The sequence below is a fragment of the Bos javanicus genome, chromosome 12, assembly GCF_032452875.1.
Source record: "Bos javanicus breed banteng chromosome 12, ARS-OSU_banteng_1.0, whole genome shotgun sequence".
In the NCBI taxonomy this organism is placed as follows: domain Eukaryota; kingdom Metazoa; phylum Chordata; class Mammalia; order Artiodactyla; family Bovidae; genus Bos; species Bos javanicus.
The window spans coordinates 70,750,327-70,772,087 of record NC_083879.1 but is presented as its reverse complement, the minus strand read 5'-3'; the positions used below and the strand labels follow the sequence as shown (position 1 = coordinate 70,772,087).

The 21,761-nt window shown below is 39.2% G+C and overlaps 1 protein-coding gene and 1 pseudogene across 1 annotated transcript in view; one reads left to right on the top strand and one right to left on the bottom strand.

The window, feature by feature from the left end:
- Nucleotides 1-21,761, bottom strand: part of LOC133258054 (ATP-binding cassette sub-family C member 4-like) — a 292,909-nt gene that overhangs the window by 152,064 nt on the left and 119,084 nt on the right. The window contains 1 exon segment of the mRNA XM_061434393.1: nucleotides 6,864-6,965. Within this exon segment, the coding sequence (XP_061290377.1) occupies nucleotides 6,864-6,965 (102 nt within the window).
- LOC133258111 (glutamyl-tRNA(Gln) amidotransferase subunit A, mitochondrial-like) lies at nucleotides 9,194-10,757 on the top strand (annotated as a pseudogene).

Here is a 21,761-nt window from a genome sequence, read left to right as displayed (position 1 = left end):
TTAGTTCCTCTTCATTTTCTGCCATAAGGGTGGTGTCATCTGCATGTCTGAGGTTATTGATATTTCTCCTGGCAATCTTGATTCCAGCTTGTGCTTCTTCCAGCCCAGTGTTTCTCATGATGTACTCTGCATAGAAGTTAAATAAGCAGGGTGACAATATACAGCCTTGACATACTCCTTTTCCTATTTGGAACCAGTCTGTTGTTCCATGTGCAGTTCTAACTGTTGCTTCCTGACCTGCATACAGGTTTCTCAAGAGGCAGGTCAGGTGGTCTGGTATTCCCATCTCTTTCAGAATTTTCCACAGTTTATTGTGATCCACACAGTCAAAGGCTTTGGCATAGTCAAAAAGCAGAAATAGATATTTTTTCTGGAACTCTCTTGCTTTTCCCATGATCCAGTGGATGCTGGCAATTTTATCTCTGGTTTCTCTGCCTTTTCTAAACCAGCTTGAACATCTGGAAGTTCATGGTTCACATATTGCTGAAGCCTGGCTTGGAGAGTTTTGAGCATTGCTTTACTAGTGTGTGAGATGAGTGCAATTGTGTGGAAGTTTGAGCATTCTTTGGCAAATAGCAAATAAAAAATTACCCCAAAATTGTGAAAAATTAAAAATTTCTTAGTGAAAATTAAAACTATGTCTTTTATTTTTACTTAAAACCAAAGAAACTTTTTAGCCAACCATAAAAAAAAAAAAAAAAAAAAACTCCTGTAAAAGGCAATCCAGGCTCTAATCTCACTAGAGCTCTAACTTAACACCAAAACCAACAAAAACAAAAAAGGGAATAGATGTAAAGTATTACATCATGGGTTACAGTGATTGCCGTAAATTTTACACCTATTACATGCATTACCTGCCCTGGCTAAACAGGGATAACAAAGTACTTCTGTTAAAAAAAAGAAAAACAAAACAAAACAGATGTGCTATTGCATGTACAATCCAACATGAGAGCAAATGACAGAGTACTCATCATGCCATTCACAAGTTGTATTTCTGAGTAATCTGTAAGTTCTAAGGTAAAGAGATTTAAGGGTGTGTGTGTATACATTTACATATACTAAGTATTAAGAAAACTTCTCAATAACTGTTAGTTTTTTTCTTTTTCTTAAGAAAGTGATCACATGTGATTAGCAAAATGCCTGAAAGACTAAAGGAACAGGATCTAGATTAAAAGTTTGGAAAATCTTCTAAGTGAAAAATTCCTCTGGAAATAACTGAACTGATTATGGAACAGTCACTTGCTAAAACAACATTTACTTTTAATCATCAAATTATGCCAGATTTTATAGGTATTATGAAAAGTATCAAGAATAGAGTTTACTCCTTGGAAGAAAAGCTATGAAAAACCTACACAGCATATTAAAAAGGAGAGACGTTACTTTGTCAACAAAGATGCATATCGTCAAAGCTATGGTTTCTCCAGTAGTCATGTATGGATGTGAAAGTTGAACTATAAAGAAAGCTGAGCACCAAAGAATTGATGCTTTTGAACTGTGGTGTTGGAGAAGACTCTTGAGAGTCCCTTGGCCTATAAGGAGATCCAACCAGACTAAGGAAGTCAGTCCTGAATATTCATTGGAAGGACTGATGCTGAAGCTGAAGCTCTAATACTTTGACCTCCTGATGGGAAGAACTGACTCATTGGAAAAGACCCTGATGCTGGGAAAGAAGGAAGGCAGGAGGAGAAGGGGACGACAGAGAATGAGATGGTTGGATGGCATCACCGACTCAATGGACATGAGTTTGAGTAAGCTCTGAGAGTTAGTGATGGACAGGGAGGCCTGGCATGCTGCAGTCCATAGGGTCACAAAGAGTCCGACACGACTGAGCCACTGAACCGAACTGATAAAGAAGAAACTAAATTTTAATACATGAGAAACATTTTTAAGCTTATCCACTCCTTTCTTCTTGCCTGACACTTAGGGTTCCTATTTTACTACTTTTCACTTGGTTAAGACTACAAAATACAAACATCAGATTCCTGTCTGCAGATTTCAAAGTCTATCAAGGCCACACACTGAGTTCCCTCCCAGTTTAGGCTTCGGGATCAAGCACTGCTTTGCCACAACCAGAAGGGGGCAGCACTCGACAGCCCATGGGTCCTGGGTATGTTCCCTCTTGGTTATTCAGGCTCAGGGGACCACTGACTCAACAAAGATCATCAGCTGAGTCCCCAGTCTGTGTGAGAACAGTTTGAAACCCCTGCCCTGTGGAGATTTGGAGATACCCCAAATATACTTTAAAGATTAGAGACTGAGATCAATTCCCATCTTTTCATGAATGAGACTTGTATCCATGAGACCATCTCCAACCTGTCCACCTGGCTGTCCAGTGGAGCCAGTTAGAGTTCATGTCTATCTCCTGCCTCCCAACACAGCAGAGGCTTCATTAAGACTTAGTTTCTCTTCAAAACTTCCAATGTCTTTGCCTTTCTCCCTCCCAAGGGCCCTCTCACCCATGACCTAACTTGACAGCCCCTAACTACTAATGAAAGGCAATGCCAAAGAATGCTCAAACTACCGCACAATTGCACTCCTCTCACATGCTAGTAAAGTAATGCTCAAAATTCTCCAAGCCAGGCTTCAGCAATATGTGAACCATGAACTTCCAGATGTTTAAGCTGGTTTTAGAAAAGGCAGAGGAACCAGAGATCAAATTGCCAACATCCGCTGGATCATCAAAAAAGCAAGAGGATTCCAGAAAAACATCTATTTCTGCTTTTTGACTATGCCAAAGCCTTTGACTGTGTGGATCACAATAAACTGTGGAAAATTCTGAAAGAGATGGGAATACCAGACCACCTGACCTGCCTCTTGAGAAACCTGTATGCAGGTCAGGAAGCAACAGTTAGAACTGCACATGGAACAACAGACTGGTTCCAAATAGGAAAAGGAGTATGTCAAGGCTGTATATTGTCACCCTGCTTATTTAACTTCTATGCAGAGTACATCATGAGAAACGCTGGGCTGGAAGAAGCACAAGCTGGAATCAAGATTGCCAGGAGAAATATCAATAACCTCAGATATGCAGATGACACCACCCTTATGGCAGAAAGTGAAGAGGAACTAAAAAGCCTCTTGATGAAAGTGAAAGAGGAGAGTGAAAAAGTTGGCTTAAAACTCAACATTCAGAAAACGAAGATCATGGCATCTGGTCCCATCACTTCATGGGAAATAGATGGGGAAACAGTGGAAACAGTGGCTGACTTTATTTTTGGGGGCTCCAAAATCACTGCAGATGGTGACTGCAGCCATGAAATTAAAAGCCACTTACCCCTTGGAAGAAAAGTTATGACCAACCTTGATAGAATATTGAAAAGCAGAGACATTACTTTGCCAACAAAAGTCCGTCTAGTCAAGGCTGTGGTTTTTCCAGTGGTCATGTATGGATGTGAGAGTTGGACTGTGAAGAAAGCTGAGTACTGAAGAATTGATGCTTTTGAACTGTGGTGTTGGAGAAGACTCTTGAGAGTCCCTTGGACTGCAAGGAGATCCAACCAGTCCATTCTGAAGGAGATCAGCCCTGGGATTTCTTTGGAAAGAATGATGCTAAAGCTGAAACTCCAGTACTTTGGCCACCTCATGGGAAGAGTTGACTCATTGGAAAAGACTTTGATGCTGGGAGGGATTGGGGGCAGGAGGAGAAGAGGACGACAGAGGATGAGATGGCTGGATGGCATCACTGACTCGATGGATGTGAGTCTGAGTGAACTCCGGGAGTTGATGATGGACAGGGAGGCCTGGCATGCTGTGATTCATGGGGTCGCAAAAGTTGGACACGACTGAGCGACTGCACTGAACTAAACTACTAATGACTCTGCCAAGGTGCACAATCTTTCTATAGGCAAGTCCAGGACAACACAATAGAGTGTTCTGTACAATTATGCAAGTTGTACAGAAGTCTAAGAACATGTTCTTGGAAGTTCTTGAAAGAAGAACAAAACATCTTAGTTTATAATGTTGCATAGTTTGATATAAGAGAAATTTGGTAATTTGTCATATGGTAGCTGGGAAGGTAAAGAATCCACCTGCAATGCAGGAGACCTGGGTTTGATCCCTGGGTTGGGAAGATACCCTGGAGAAGGGCATGGAAACCCACTGCAGTATTCTTGCCTGGAGAATCCCCACAGACAGAGGAGCCTGGTGGGCAACAGTCCATGGGGTCACAAAGAGACACGACTTAGCGACTGAAAAACAACATACAAAGTATGTGTCAACATTCACATAAATTTAACATCATAATGGAATTTTAGTGGTACTTTCCATAAATGCTTCAAGTGGATTATGACAAAAAATACCAAGCAGGGGGCAAATCTACTCTATTAAGGTAGGGTAGGTCAGCCACCTTGTATGAGTTCCCATGTGCAAAAGGTATAGGGATGTTGTTGTATATAGTTTTCTATATATTTATATAGAACATACTACTGTCTTACTGGTGGAGATGAAAGGTGCTGAGTCAGAAGTAGGTGAACACAATGCAGGTGGCACAACAGAGTCACTGGGATGAAAGACAGGAGGAGTCTACAGAGTCTGGACATTTGCTCTGTGTCCCCACTCTGACAGCAGCCAGGCTCCCAGACTCTGATCTGGAGGGTAGACCCTCTGGTAGAGGTGTCTCCTCCCTGAGTCCTTCCTGTCCTGGGTTGGGAGCAGCTTCCTGCCTTTGCTAATCGCTGAGCTGCCTCATCCACCACTGCTTTGCCTTTTTTGTTCTTTCATCTCCTATGTAACTAATTTCCTGCATGGAATCCCCTCGCCCCTGCTGTAGGTTCTCCTGATTAATCCACACTGATACAGGAGGATATGCACAAAGAACTATAAAGCTGGAGGCAGGAGGAGACTTTCAGTTGTCTGTAATGGGGCTGCACTGGGAGTGCAAACTTGAGACCTTTTGGAGAGTGGTCCCTATTGTTTTTCCTATTTGCTAAATTTCAGAAATAAACCAAGTGCTGGGAAAATCTTTGTGATTTCACCAGTTCTCCCTGTCAGCTTGTCACACAGTATAACTCTTCAACTTGGAATCACTGGTACTCACTATGCCCACCTGCTCTCTCCTCCTGCCCCTGGCCGCCACAGAAGTAGCCAGAACCATCCAGAAGCTTAGCATAGAGGATCCCCACCCTACCCCAGCAAAGATGCAAACACTCACACTATGTAATAAGATACTTGATAACATTAAGGCAAAAAAGCATACACTGATTGCATCCAAAGTCTCTGGTCTCTAACAACTGATTGTGTATTTGTTAGTTAACCCTTTCTATACTGCAGCATTTTGTCTCTCCAATTCTACAAATTCTAATATTATAAATGCATTTACTTCAAGTTCAAAATATGATAACCCTTTGAAAGTTCTCTTGAAAGTGAGATAAATAATAATGTGTCAAATGCCTCAGGCTGACTTTATTTTTAGTGTTAGCAAGTGTTAGTTTCTCAGTCGTGTCTGACTCTTTGTGATCCCATGGATTGTAGCCAACTAGGTTCCTCTGTCCATGAAATTCTCCAACCAAGCATACCACAGTGGTTTGCCATTTCTTTCTCTGGAGTTCCTGTAGGGGAAATTAGAATTGGATGCCTCAAGTCCAAGGGACCGTCCCCCCCCCACCCACCCACCCACCCCGGGCATGTTCATTACCAGAGCATTCCTCTCCTTTGTAAAGACAGGAATTTTTTTCTTTACAAAGAAGTGCTTTGTAAAGCACTTCTGACTGTCAGATTGTTTAATTGTGAGCCATACAGAGGCCATTGCTCTTTTGATCTTAACATATCTAATATGCACCCCAAATATCTTTCCTTCAGGACAGATGAAATATTTCCCATTTTTGCAAAACACAAAACACCAAAACACAAAAGATGCAGACAATTTCCAACAAAAATGGTACAAGACAGATTCCAGCATCAATGCATACAGATGAACCGGCCACCAACAGGGTAAATACATTTACCCTATAAAACAAATTAACTAATTCTATCTAGGTTACCCACTCCCACAAGAACTAGCTCCCAAATGAACCGGTTCCAACTGAGCCAGTTCCCAAATCAGGTAAATAAATGTACCCTACATATGAGCTATGGTGGGCTTGCCCCATGAGAACTAGTTCCCAATGAACTGGTTCAGGGTAGAGTCCAACAACACCTCCCCTCTGTAAACGGGTACCCAACCAAATTAGCTTGTCCTGTAAAGGAAAAGCCCAGATTGAGGGGAAAAAATGTCCCTGGTGTGCACACTGGAGCAACTTACCCTTCAAAATCAAGCCTGTCAGCTCTTAACACAAAACGACACTCAAAACAAGTGAACCAGTTGAATCAGCTATCAAATTGGGTAGACTTACCCTATAACTGAAATCAAGTCTGTTGACTCTAGAAGTTTGTCAGTTCCTTGTCTCAATTGTCAAGCTGAGGGAAGCCAGTACCCATTCAGGGAATCTTGAAGGAAAGAACCTCAGGACAAATGATCCCAGCAGCTGCTAGGGTCTTGCTCCAATATTCCCTGATTGGTGTCGGCTAGCCACAAGCAGCAAGGCTGCTGGCTGGCTAAGCCAAATTGTTACCGAGTCCAAACTCGCTCTGCTCACCGCATGACAGGTAATGAATCTGAGAGACAAGGTTTTGAGGCAAGGAAAAGACCTTAATTGGGGAGCTGGTAGACCAGGAAGACTGCAGGCTAATGCTGCAAAACAACCATCTTTATTTTTAATCTCTGTTAATTGCAAACCTCATTCCTGATTCAGACTTTTTATAACATACTTCCATTGTAAATGGGCAAGTCACATTTTGTATCATGTGTAAAACCTCAAAATCCTCCAATAAATCTATGTCACAGTTGTCCTTTAGCAGTCACAATCATGAAATTAAGGATTTGTTACCTTATCCCAAAAACCAGTGAAATCTTGCACATTCACAACTCTTTTACCATCTGATGGCAGCTGATGATCACACTGTGGTAGCTCATCAAGTAACAGAAAGTTCTACAGAAAAAGAAAATACACAGATTGTTTAAACTATAGGAACAAAGCACAAGCAAAATAATTGCTTCCATGAAATTTGCAATATATTTTAAAACTGTATTTCATTATGTTAGGTCACTGAAGTGAAGTAAAGTCACTTAGTCGTGTCCGACTCTTTGCAACCCCATAGACTGTAGCCTACCAGGCTTCTCTGTCCATGAGATTTTCCAGTCAATAGTACTGGAGTGGACTGCCATTTCCTTCTCCAGGGGATCTTCCCAACCCAGGGCTTAAACCCAGGTTTCCCACATTCTAGACAGATGCTTTACCGTCTGAGCCACCAGGTAAGTCCAATGTTAGGTCATTAGAAATACTAAATAATATGTAGTATAAAGTATTATAGCATATAATATAGTACATACAGTATACACATATAGCTTATAGTGTGTATATATGTACACACACACACACACACACAAATTTCAGGCCAAGGAACTACCTTTGTAACTTTCTTAACAAGTATACTGGCTCCCCTTTAAAGAACAAATATGTCTCCAAATTTGAACACATCAAGAACTGGGACATTTTTATTATGTCATTAATAATACAAACAGGTTTTGACATAAAATGATTTCATAAATATTTACTGAATCCCACCAGGTTCCAAGCACCATGCAACACTGCTGGGAACACAGAGTAGAAGGTCATTCCCAGGCCTTTAGCAGTTGGGTGGCAAAGGACAGGCTGGGAACATAAGACCTATGGAAAAAACTCCGAATGAAAGCCTTACTCTACTTTCCTCCTCCTGTGTATCAAATCCCTATCACTGGTTGTCAATAACTATCATTAAAATCATCATTCTTAAAAGATAATGCTATTAAGTCTCTATCTCTTTCTTACTTTTCACAAGCATCTTTTCACAAATACTTGTCTCTGCTCCTGAGTCAAAGTCCTCTCCTCCTCAACAGAATGATCACATCTTCCACTTCTTGCTATTTTCCACACAATTATTAATAGGAACTATTCAATGCAATTTAGCTGAATAAAATAAAGTCTTGAAAATCATTAGAAATCTAATATAATCATATACAGGAAATTCCCTCTTACCCTTTAAATGCTAAAAATAATCCAATGAGAAAACACACAGTGAGAAAGAAATTGAACAACAGAGACCACTCCCACCCCCACCCTCAAGTACTATGAACATGTGGTAGAGACTACTGGCTGTCCTCAAAACCTGCTCTCTTTCTTCTGTGCTAACAAAACCTTGGGTTTTAGCTGCACATGGCAACCTGGAAAGAAGCCCTCTCTCTCCAGCCTCCTGAATAAATAGGAGCAGCCACGTGACTAAATCCTGGAAGGTGACAACAACCAGAATCTTTCTCCACCCCATGGCCTGGGCCTTGGAGGCTGCCAGCATGGTCAAGATCAATGCATTTGACATCATGGAGGATCATACTAGCCATGGAGCTTGTTACAGGTTAAATTATATCCCTCTCCCAAATGATACACTGAAGTCCTATCTAGGAACTCCAGTTACATCAAAACGTGACTGTATTTGGAATTAGGGTCTGATTAAGATGCAATTATACTAGAGTCGGGTTGGCCCTAAATCCAATATGACTGATGCCTTTATAAGGAGACAAACACAGTCAAAAAACAGCCACCTAAAGAAAACGGAAACTGGAGTGGTGGCAGTTAAAAACCAAGGAACCCAAGGTTTGCCTGCAACCACCAAAATCTAGAAGAGGCAAAGAAAAATTCTCCCTGTGACCAGAATTTAGAGGGATCAGTAAGCCTGCTGACACCTTGATTTCAGACTTCCAACCTCCACAACTGGGAAACAATAAATTTCTATTGTTTTAACCACCTGGTTTGTAGTACTTGGTTATGGCAGTCCCAGAAAACAGATACAAAGCCTTATAAGGTTTCTTGCATGAGTGAAAAACAAACTATATTTCTGTGAAAAGTAGTTTTACCATGCATAATTCTAGGACCTATAGGCACAGAATCTTAACCAACACAGGGGGCAACTGAAACAAATATGTGATGATGTTCGAAAAAGAAAATGGACGTGAATAGTAACCTACTACCCTAAACCTCATAAATAGCCTTCAAGTCCTTGACACCCTTATTTATTGTGCCATAAAGCTACAAATTTGATAACCACCTTCTACTTCAAAAGTACAACTGTTCCTCTTCCTCCTTTGTCACCAGGCCCTGGTGGTGGCAGGCAGGGCACAAGGACCATGTTGGGTTGGACCCTCCAAGAAGTTTCTGTGGCACTAGAACAAGGCCAAGTTACTCCAACTGAGCTCTGTCAAGGATAGCTCTCCTTTATCAAGAAGACCAAGTTACTATATCAGAAGAGGTGGTCTTAAAGCAAGTTGAAGAATCAGAGGAAAGATATAAGGTCACTCACTGTGGAATTTAGATGAAATTCCTATTGCAGTAAAAGACAACTTTAGCACATCTGGCATTGAGACAACATGTGCATCAAACATACTGAAAAGTTAAGTATCACCTTAAATTCCACAGAGGTTGTTGGATCAGGAAGCTCTGTTAATGGTAAAAACAAACTTACATGAGTCTGCTATGGGATACAGAAGCACAGATGGAATTTTTGGACCATTTATAAACCCATGGAGTTATTCAAACAATATAGAGAAAAGAGGAAGCAGAAGTCTCATGGTGAAAATAAGGATTCAAATTGGCTTATAACTGGAGGAAGCTCAGGAGGGAGTGCAGTGGCTGTGTCAGCATTCACTTGCTTCATTGCTTTAGGACCGGATTCCAGAGGATCAACCAGCAATCCAGCTGCCCCCTATGAGGTTGTTGGTTTAAAATCCAGCTATGACTTAGTTTCTTGTCATGGCCTCACTCCCCCTGGTGAATTCAATGATGTGCCCAGAATCTTAACTAGATATGTGGATGATGCACCAATGTGTTGAGTATACTAGCTGGGCATGATCTCTAAGATTCTACCACAATTCAAGATCCTGTTAAAACCATTTATGCTTCCAAGTTTAACAGGTGAGAGCAAATGATGTATAGGAATTCCAAAGGAATGTCTTATACCAGAATTGTCAAGTGAAGTACAATCTTTTTGGTCCAAAGCTGCTAATCTCTTTGAGTCTGAAGGGGCCAAAGTAATTGAAGTGTCCCTGCCCCAACCAGTTATTCATTTGTCTGCTACCATGTACTGTGTACATCAGAAGTGGCATCAAATATGGCAAGATTTGATAGGTTAGAATATGGTCACTGATTTGACATTGATGTGTCTACTGAAGCCATGTATGCTGCAACTAAACAAGAAGGGTTCAATGATATGGTGTGGGGAATAATCCTCTCAGGAAACTTTCTTATTAAAAGAAAATTATGAGAACTATTTTATCAAAGCAGAGAAAGTGAGATGACTCATTACTAATGATTTTGTGAATGTTTTTAACTCTGGAGTAGATGTTTTGCTAACTCCCACTGCCTTGAGTGAGGCAGTGCCATACGCAAAGTGCATCAAAGAAGACAACAGAATATGAATTGCCCAGGGTGATATTTTTACACAGACTGTAATATGGCAGAATTGCCCATGGTGATATTTTTACACAGACTGTAATATGGCAGAACTGCCAGTGGTGAGTGTCCCTACGGCCCTGTCAAGCCAAGGATTGTCAATAGGACTGCAGTTTAATGGTTGTGCATTGTGTGACCAGCTGCTTTTTTACAGTTTGCAAATGGTTTGAAAAACAAGTACGGTTTCCTGTTACTCAGCTTATCAAACTAATGGATGATTGTTCATCAAACTGTGAAAATTAAATGTTATCTCTGCTTCTCTAAAATAGTAGTAGTAACTATACCATGCAAATTATTATGACTTTTAAAGCTTTTATATTCTAGACAATTCAAGTGATCTTGTAATTTGGTTCATTGTCAGTACATTCATTCCTTGAAATCACTTATTAAAATTCTTGTGATATAATTATAAAAAATCTGTCAGGATTTATTAAACATTCACTAAGTATAAACAAAGTATAGGATTTCTATTATAATACAATATACCTGTTCCTGAAAAATGATGCATTCTGCAAAAATGATCATTAAAAACAACACCGACTACAGTACAAGTAAGCTTAGGGTAAATCTTTCAAAACTTCTACGTCTTTGCAACCAAAGCACTAACAAAATCACTGGTACCCTTATTTTTGACAAAGGAGGCAAGGACATACAATGGGGCAAAGATGGTTTACTCAATAAGTGCTGCTGGGGAAACTGGATAGTTACATGAAAAAGAGTGAAATTAAAATACTTCCTAACACCATACACAAAGATAAACTCAAAATGGATTAAAGATCTAAATATAAGACCATAAACTATGGAATCTTAGAGGAAAACATAGGCAGAACACTATGATATAAATCACAGCAAGATCCTCTATGACCCACCTCCTACAGTAAAGGAAATAAAAAAAATTAACAATGGGACCTAAGTAAATTTAAAAGCTTTTGCACAGTAAAGGAAACTGCAAACAAGGTGAAAAGACAACCCTCAGAATGGGAAAAAATAATAGCAAATGAAACAACTGACAAGGGTTAATTTCAAAAATATACAAGCAGCTTATATAAATCAATAACAGAAAAACAAATAACCCAATCAAAAAGTGGGCAAAAGCCCTAAGCAGACATTTCTCCAAAGAAAAGATATAGATGGCTAATAATAACATGAAAAGATGTTCAACATCATTCATTATTTAGTTCAGTTCAGTTGCTCAGTTGTGTCCAACTCTCTGCAACCCCATGAATTGCAGCACACCAGGCTTCCCTGACCATCACCAACTCCCAGAGTTCACCCAAACTCATGTGCATCGAGTCAGTGATGCCATTCAGGCATCTCATCCACTGTCGTCCCCTTCTCCTCCTGCTCTCAATCTTTCCCAGCATCAGGAATTAGAACTATGCAAAATATTCAAAAAAGTACTAATATTTTGACCTGTTCAGGCCCCAAACAACAACCTGCTACTTTACAACCTTTAGTTGCAGATATCCCTATTAATTTATGTGGACGAGATCTATTTATGCAATGGACAGCTTATGTAACAAGTCTTATTATATCTTCTCAAGTTAAACAAATTATGGTAAATATAGGATACAATCCTGTTCAAAATACACAGGCTTTTTAGTGGAGGCCACTGCTGGATCACCGGAAAAGCAAGAGAGTTCCAGAAAAACATCTATTTCTGCTTTTTGACTATGCCAAAGCCTTTGACTGTGTGGGTCACAGTAAACTGTGGAAAATTCTGAAAGAGATGGGAATACCAGACCACCTGACCTGCCTCTTGAGAAACCTATATGCAGGTCAGGAAGCAACAGTTAGAACTGCACATGGAACAACAGACTGGTTCCAAATAGGAAAAGGAGTATGTCAAGGCTGTATATTGTCACCCTGCTTATTTAACTTCTATGCAGAGTACATCATGAGAAACGCTGGGCTGGAAGAAGCACAAGCTGGAATCAAGATTGCCAGGAGAAATATCAATAACCTCAGATATGCAGATGACACCACCCTTATGGCAGAAAGTGAAGAGGAACTAAAAAGCCTCTTGATGAAAGTGAAAGAGAAGAGTGAAAAAAGTTGGCTTAAAACTCAACATTCAGAAAACGAAGATCATGGCATCCGGTCCCATCACTTCATGGGAAATAGATGGGGAAACAGTGAAAATAGTGTCAGACTTTATTTTTGGGGGCTCCAAAATCGCTGCAGATGGTGACTACAGCCATGAAATTAAAAGAAGCTTACTCCTTGGAAGAAAAGTTATGACCAACCTAGATAGCGTATTCAAAAGCAGAGACATTAGTTTGCCAACAAAGGTTCATCTAGTCAAGGCTATGGTTTTTCCTGTGGTCATGTATGGATGTGAGAATTGGACTGTGAAGAAAGCTGAGCACTGAAGAATTGATGCTTTTGAACTGTGGTGTTGGAGAAGACTCTTGAGAGTCCCTTGGACTGCAAGGAGATCCAACCAGTCCATTGTGAAGGAGATCAGCCCTGGGATTTCTTTGGAAGGAATGATGCTAAAGCTGAAACTCCAGTACTTTGGCCACCTCATGGGAAGAGTTGACTCATTGGAAAGGACTTTGATGCTGGGAGGGAATGGGGGCAGGAGGAGAAGGGGATGACAGAGGATGAGATGGCTGGATGGCATCACTGACTCGATGGACATGAGTCTGAGTGAACTCCGGGAGTTGGTGATGGACAGGGAGGCCTGGCATGCTGCGATTCATGGGGTCGCAAAGAATTGGACACGACTGAGCGACTGAACTGAACTGAACTGGCAAACAACAAAAACAGCACTTAAGTTGACGTGGAAATCTGATGAGCCTACTTGGACAGACCAGTGGCCCCTATCACATGAAAAGTTACAGGCTCTTGAACAGCTAGTAGAGGAACAAGTATCTTTTAATCATATCACCTCAACTAGTAGTCCTTGGAATTCTCCTGTCTTTGTTATTAAGAAGAAATCTGGGAAGTGGAGAATGTTAACTGATTTAAGAAAAATTAATGCTATAATCAAACCTATGGGTGCTTTACAACCAGGCATTCCGTCACCTTCTATGATACCATGAAATTGGAAAATAAAAATCTTTGATCTTAAAGATTGTTTTTATACTATTCCTCTATAAGAGTCTAATGTTTTCCATTTTGCTTTTACTATACCATCAATTAATAATAAAAAACCAGTGTCTCGATATGACTGGAAGGTATTGCCACAAGGAATGCTTAATAGTCCTACATTATGTCAATTATACATCTCCCAACCACTTAAATTTATTAGAAAACAATTCCCTCATGCTTATATTATCCACTATATGAATGATATTCTTTTAGCTTCTCCTTCTGCTGAGGAACTTCAATGTATTTTCTTAAATACAGAGATTAAATTAAAAGAATATGGGTTATATATTGCTGTCGATAAATCACAAGAGCAGGAACCATATACCTATTTAGGATATATATTGCAAAAAAATATTATTAAACCACAAAAAATACAAATTCAAACTGATGCCTTGAAAATTTTAAATGATTTTCAGAAATTATTTAAGAGATATAAATTGGTTACAACCATCTTTAGGAATTCCCAGTCATTCCTTAACACATATATTTCAAATCCTACAAGGAGAATCTGATTTAAACAGATCCCGTATACTAACAGAACAGGCTAAACAGAAATTGGATCTTGTAAATCAAGCTATATAGCAAAGACAAGATAAACAAGTAGATCTAACTGTTCCAATTTCTTTACTTATTTTTCCTGCTTTAGATTCCCCTACAGGAATATTATGACAACTGCTGGGTATCCTTGAATGGGGAAGTTTATCCCACACTCCTGAGAAAATAATGACTACTTACATAATGCTTATTTCCTTTCTTATTTCAAAAATGAGATCCAGATGTATACAACTTTCTGGTTATGGTCCATGTGAAACTGTTTTTCCTTTCACTAATGATCAAATCCATAGATTATTTGTTACCAGTATGGATTGGCAAATCGCCATTGCTGATTTCATAGGTGAGGTTCATAACCATTTTCCAAAGTCACCTTTGATTACTTTTGCTGCTAAACACAAATGGATAATTCTTATTATTACTAAAACAATTCCTCTTGTTCATGCCCCCATGTATTTTACTGACACAAATAAAACTCTCAAAGCTGGTTATACTGTACCCACAACAAAGGTTTGTCAATCTACCCTAGCCTCTGTTCAACAAGATGAATTAGAGGCTATTGTTACCTTATTACAGGATGTTTCTACAGCTTTAAATATTATATCAGATTCTCAGTATGCTATACAGATAACACAAATCATTGAAACCATATCTCTACCAAAGGCTTCTTCTAAATCATCTATTATTACAATGTTATCTCAATTACAAAGTATAGTAAGGCTTCATTCTGCCCCTTTTCACATTACACATATCAGATCTCATTCTAAATTGCTTGGACCATTGGCAAAGGGCAATGATTCCATCAACTCTTTGTTAATTGTTTTTCTTACTCATTATGAATTTCATCAACTCACACATATAAATATACATGGCTTGATGAATAAATTTCAATTATCCAGACAAGAGGCCAGAAAATTTGATCCTACAACTACAGGGGTTAATCCCAGAGGCCTTTATCCCAATGATATGTGGCAGACTGATGTTACTCATGTCCCTTCTTTTGGACGTTTGGGAGCTGTTCATGTTTCTGTGGATACATATTTGGGCATGATTTATGCTTCTGCTCATTCTGAAGAAACATCTGCTCATGTTATCTCACGTTTTTTGCAGGCCTTTTCTTACATGGGCCTACCAAAACATGTTAAAACTGATAATGGCCCTGCATATGTGAGTCATGGTTTTGCAAAATTTTTATCTGGTTGGAATATTTCTCATTCTACAGGTATTCCATATAATTCTCAAGATCACTCATTGTGGTCTTGAACACACTCATCATACTCTGAAAAATATATTTTTTAAAAAGAAAGGGGGAGAAAAGTATGGCATACTGATGACACCAAAAGAGAAATTAGCCCAAGTTAATTTACTTTAAATTTTTTGGATTTACGATTGGATCATACAATGCCAGCAGTAACATTGCATTTTCAGAATACCATTCTTAGTGAAAATTATACTCCTGGTCAAATGATTGCAGATAATACTCCAGTATGGTTGGAAAATGCTATGAACAATTTGTGTAAGGGCTTTAGACTTAAGAAAGGACGAGGTTATGCTCTTGTCATTTCAGATGATGGACAACACCATTGGATACCAGGAAGCCATGTCAAAGTAAGGAAAGAAGAGGACATGGTTTGACATTGATCCTCCTGGAGAGCCGCCAATGATGGGGATAATAAGACTGATGATCAGCAACTGCCCCAAACCAGCTCCAAGGACCAACAAAGCCAAACCGCCCACTTGGGGTCAATTGAAGAAATTGACCATTGAATAGGAAAAATTGGTCAAAGAACAGGGACAGCCTTTGACCTTGGCTACCTTGTTCTTGGCTATGTTATCTGTGGTAACTACTAAGGTAGGTGCCAATCATACTTATTGGGCGTATGTGCCCAATCCTCCCCTATTAAGGCCAATTATGTGGGAGGATTATTCTTTTCCAATTTTCATAAATGACTCTTCTTGGTTACTGAGATGTTTTGACCCGAGCCTTCCTTTAAAACCAGAAGAAGAGACCCGACAACTTTCAAAGGTTAGTGTTAATTATACTGTGGGAACAGATCTTACCCCTATATATGGGAGTGGAACCTCATTGTCTTAAAAGAGGATTACAAAGTTGGTTATCTATAGTAAAAGAACCTCAAGGGACCAAAACTCATTTTTTTTTTAATTTGCATTTCAGATTTTTTTTTTTTTTTTTACTCTACAATATTGTATTGGTTTTGCCATACATCAACATGCATCTGCCACGGGTGTACACGTGTTCCCCATCCTGAACCCCCTCCCACCTCCCTCCCATACCATCCTTCTGGGCCATCCCAGTGCACCAGCCCCAAGCTTCCTGTATCCTGCATCAAACCTGGACTGGCAATTCATTTCTTATATGATATTATACATGTTTTAATGCTATTCTCCCAAATCATTCCCCCCTTCCCTCTCCCACAGAGTCCAAAGACTGTTCTATACATCTGTGTCTCTTTTGCTGTCTCACATACAGGGTTGTCATTACCATCTTTCTAAATTCCATATATATGCATTAATATACTGTATTGGTGTTTTTCTTTCTGGCTTACTTCACTCTGTATAATAGGCTCCAGTTTCATCCACCTCATTAGAACTGATTCAAATGTATTCTTTTTAATGGCTGAGTAATACTCCATTGTGTATATGTACCACAGCTTTCTTATCCTTCATCTGCTGATGGACATCTAGGTTGCTTCCATGTCCTGGCTATTATAAACAGTGCTGCGATGAACATTGGGGTACACGTGTCTCTTTCCCTTCTGGTTTCTTCAGTGTGTATGCCCAGCAGTGGGGTTGCTGGGTCATATGGCAGTTCTATTTCCAGTTTTTTAAGGAATCTCCACACTGTTCTCCATAGTGGCTGTACTAGTTTGCATTCCCACCAACAGTGTAAGAGGTTTCCCTTTTCTCCACACCCTCTACAGCATTTATTGCTTTTTTTCTTATTAGAAGCATTTCCTTTAATATCACAGGAGAAAATACTACTATGTTTCCACCCCATCTACCGAAATGTATTATTTCTATAAAATCTGGAATAGAACATTGGGTACAATGGAAATTATGGAAAACTAATACTGGACACATTATGCCCAATACTTCTGATGGAGAATTACTGATTGGAACCCCAAAGGAGATCCTTTGGACAAAAATAATAATTTGGATTTGCCTATATTGTTAAACAATACTTTAGACTCTATCAATAACATTGTTATTAGCTCTATACATTGGCATGGAGGGAGTTTCTGCCCTCCCTTACCTAAATTACCTTGTATGCCTTTACATTCAGAATTGTGGAAAATATCAGCTGCCTTCCAACCCATAACAGCATGGAGGGGGCAATTTAACTCGATAGCATCTGGTCATTCCTTACATTTTGATAAATATTCAGCCCATTGGATTAAAGCATCTGTTCATTTACCTTTTGTATTTTTGACAGGACCTACTTTTTATAATTCCTCTTCTGGGTTACTTACTTGTCAAAATTGTTCCTTTTACACTTGTATCAATTCTTCTCTCCAGTTTCAGAATGACTATTCTCTATATATTCTAAAATCAGATCTGGAGTATGGCTTCCTGTAAAAATGAATAGACCATGGCCGGATACCCCCACAGTCTATATGTTAGCAATAAAAAGCCTGCACGGATCAGGATCTTGGCTTTTGCCTGCGAATGGCATCAGGCCCCTGATCCTCACCTTATTTTTGAGTCTTAGTTTTCTTTATTCTTCTGTGGCACTGCTCCCTCGTGTCAGTTTGTTGTTGGGCTGGTCCCCACCCACAGGGAGCTAGCTTTACAAAAAGAGGAACCACAAACTTCCAGCCTACAGAAAGGCCATCCCAAACACAGCAATCTAAACAAAATGAAAAGGCATAGAAATATACAGCAGGTAAAGAACATGATAAATGCCCATCAAACCAAACAAAAGAGGTACAGATAGGGAGAATACCTGGAGAAGAATTCAGAATAATGATAAGAAAGATGGTCCAACATCTTGAAAACAAAATGGAGTTACAAATAAATAGACTAGAGACAAGGATTGAGAAGATGCAAGAAATGTTTAACAAAGACCTAGAAGAAATAAAGAAGAGTCAATCAATAATGAATAATGCAATAACTGAGATCAAAAGCACTCTGGAGGAAACCAACAGTAGAATAACTGAGGCAAAAGATAGGATAGGTGAGGTGGAAGGTAGAATGATGGAAATCAATGAAGCAGAGAGGAAAAAAGAAAAAAGAACTACAAGAAATGAGGACAACCTCAGAGACCTCTGGGACAATGTTAAATGCCCAACATTCGAACCATAGGAGTCCCAGAAGAAGAAAACAAAAAGAAATGCCATGAGAAAATACTCGAGGAGATAATAGTTGAAAATGTCCCTAAAATGGGGAAGGAAATAGCCACCCAAGTCAAGAAACCCAGAGAGTCCCAAACAGGATAAACCCAAGGATAAAGACCCCAAGACACATATTAATCAAACTAATGAAGATAAAACACAAAGAGCAAATATTAAAAGCAGCAAGGGAAAAGCAACAAATAACACCCCCATTAGGAAAACAGCTAATCTTTCAATAGAAACTCTTCAGGTCAGAAGGGAATGGCAGAACATACTTAAAGTGATGAAAGAGAAAAACGTACTGTTGGGAGCCGTGTTAGAAATTACTGACAAAATGGAGGCATGGCAACAGACCCCTCTCCTCATTCCACAGGCACAGCCCCGGGATGAAGGAGTTAGGCTTTGTAATTCTGACTTGTCTTTTCCTCTTCTTGCCTGAGTTGACTGAAAAGGAATATTAAGGTGCTTATTGTTCTTGAGAGGAGCATGAGAAGGCACAAAGCCTTCTACAGCTGTGCTCAGAAAATAATTCATAAAGTTAATCATTGACATTTGTTCAAGGATTTTTATACAAGATAGTTCCAGGATGAGCACATAGGCCATAGCTTGAGGCCATGGAAGGGATTGCTATTTGAAGCCTATTTGTGAGGAGAATGTTTATGGCAAAGGAGTTTACTGAATTTAGGGCTTAGAAATAATTAAAACAGTTAAAAGTTAAATATTTAAGTAATGTTGCACAGTTAGCATATTTTACTATAGCTTATAGAAGTTAGGAATTTTTAGAGACACTATAGCTAGAAGCCTTTTTAAGTGAGCTAAGGATGTTAGGGGCAAACAGGATTTAGGAAGATGAGTAGTAAACTGAGGAATGTAGCATGAGTTACAATGTAATCACAAGTTAACTATAGGACACATTAGAGAAGGTAGATAATAGATGATAAGGCTGATTCTGAGAGAATCACTGAAGCAGGAACTCTGTTTGAAGAGCAACAATGATTTATGGAGATAATAAATCTGGGAGAGGGAGAACTGTATATGTCAAGCCTCTGGCCTAATGTTTTTGTAAAAGTATAAAAGAGAATCTTAAACTTGAAATAAACAGGCAGTCCAAAAGAAAATTGAGAGGCTGCCTCATCACTGACACCGTCCATCTTTTCAGGTTGAATCCCTGGCTGCTGGAGTTGGACTCTGGCAACATACAACCAAGATTACTATACCCATCAAGGATCTCATTCAAATATGAAGGAGAAATCAAAAGCTTTACAGACAAGCAAAAGCTGAGAATTCAGCACCACCAAACCATCTCTTCAACAAATGCTTAAAGATATTCTCTACATAGGAAACACAGAAAAGGTTTATAAACTTGAAACCAAAACAACAAAGGAAATGGCAATGGGATCATTCAGTTCAGTTCAGTCGTTCAGTCGTGTCCAACTCTTTGCAACCCCATGAATTGGAGCACGCCAGGACTCCCTGCCCATCACCAAATCCCGGAGTTTACTTAAACTCATGTCCATTGAGTCAGTGATGCCATCCAGCCATCTCATCCTCTGTCATCCCCTTCTCCTCCTGCCCCCAATCCCTACCAGCATCAGAGTCTTTTCCAATGAGTCAACTCTTCACATGAGGTGGCCAAAGTATTGGAGTTCCAGCTTTAGCATCAGTCCTTCCAATGAACACCCAGGACTGATCTCCTTTAGAATGGACTGGTTGGATCTCCTTGCAGTCCAAGGGACTCTCAAGAGTCTTCTCCAACACCACAGCTCAAAAGCATCAATTCTTCAGCAATCAGCTTTCTTCACAGTCCAACTCTCACATCCATACATGACCACAGGAAAAACCATAGCCTTGACTAGATGGACCTTTGTTGGCAAAGTAATGTCTCTGCTTTTGAATATGCTATCTAGGTTGGTTATAACTTTCCTTCCAAGGAGTAAGTGTCTTTTAATTTCATGGCTGCAGTCACCATCTGCAGTGATTTTGGAGCCCAAAAAAATAAAGTCTGACACTGTTTCCACTGTTTCCTCATCTATTTCCCATGAAGTGATGGGACCAGATGATCATATCAATAATTACCAATAATCAATAATTACCTTATATGTAAATGGGTTGAAAGCCCCAACCAAAAGACAAAGACTGGCTGAATGGATACCAAAAAAGACCCCTATATGTGTTGTCTACAAGAGACCCACCTCAAACCAAAGGACACATACAGGCTGAATGTGAAGGGCTAGAAAAAGATGTTTCATGCAATTGAGACCAAAAGAAAGCAGGAGTAGCAATACTCATATCAGATAAAATAGACTGAAATAAAGGCCATGAAAAGAGACAAAGAAGGATACTACATAATGATCAAAAGATCAATCCAAGAAGAAGATATAACAATTATAAATATATATGCACTCAACATAGGAGCACCACAATATGTAAGACAAATGTTAACAAGGATGAAAGGGGAAATTAACAGTAACACAAAAATAGTGGGAGTCTTTAATACCCCCACTCAGACCTATGGATAGATCAACCAAACAGAAAATTAGCAAGGAAACACAAACTTTAAATGATACAATGGGCCAGTTAGACCTAACTGATATCTATAGGACATTTCACCCCAAAACAATGAATTTCACCTTTGTCTCAAGAGCACACAGAACATTCTCCAGGATAGATCACATCCTGGGCCATAAATCCAGCCTTGGTAAATTCAAAAAAAATTGAAATCATTCAAGCATCTTTTTTAATCACAATGCAGTAAGATTAGATGTGAACTACAGGGAAAAAATATTAAAAATACAAATATATGGAGGCTAAACAACAGGCTTCTGAATAACCAACAAATCATGGAAGAAATCAAAAAAGAAATCAAAATATTCATAGAAACAAGTGAAAATGAAAACACCACAACCCAAAACCTATGGGATTCAGTAAAAGCAGTGCAAAAGGGAAGGTTCACAGCAATACAAGCTTACCTCATGAAAGAAGAAAAAATCAAACAAATAACCTAACTTTACACCTAAAGCAACTAGAAAAAGAAACAATGAAGAACCCCAGGGTTAATAGAAGGAAAGAAATCATAAAAATTATGGCAGAAAGAAATTAAAAAGAAACAAAGGAGACTATAACAAAAATCAACAAAACTAAAAGCTAGTTCTTTGAGAAGATAAATAAAATAGACAAACCATTAGCCAGATTCATTAAGGAAAAAAGGGAGAAGAATCAAATCAACAAAATTAAAAATGAAAATGGA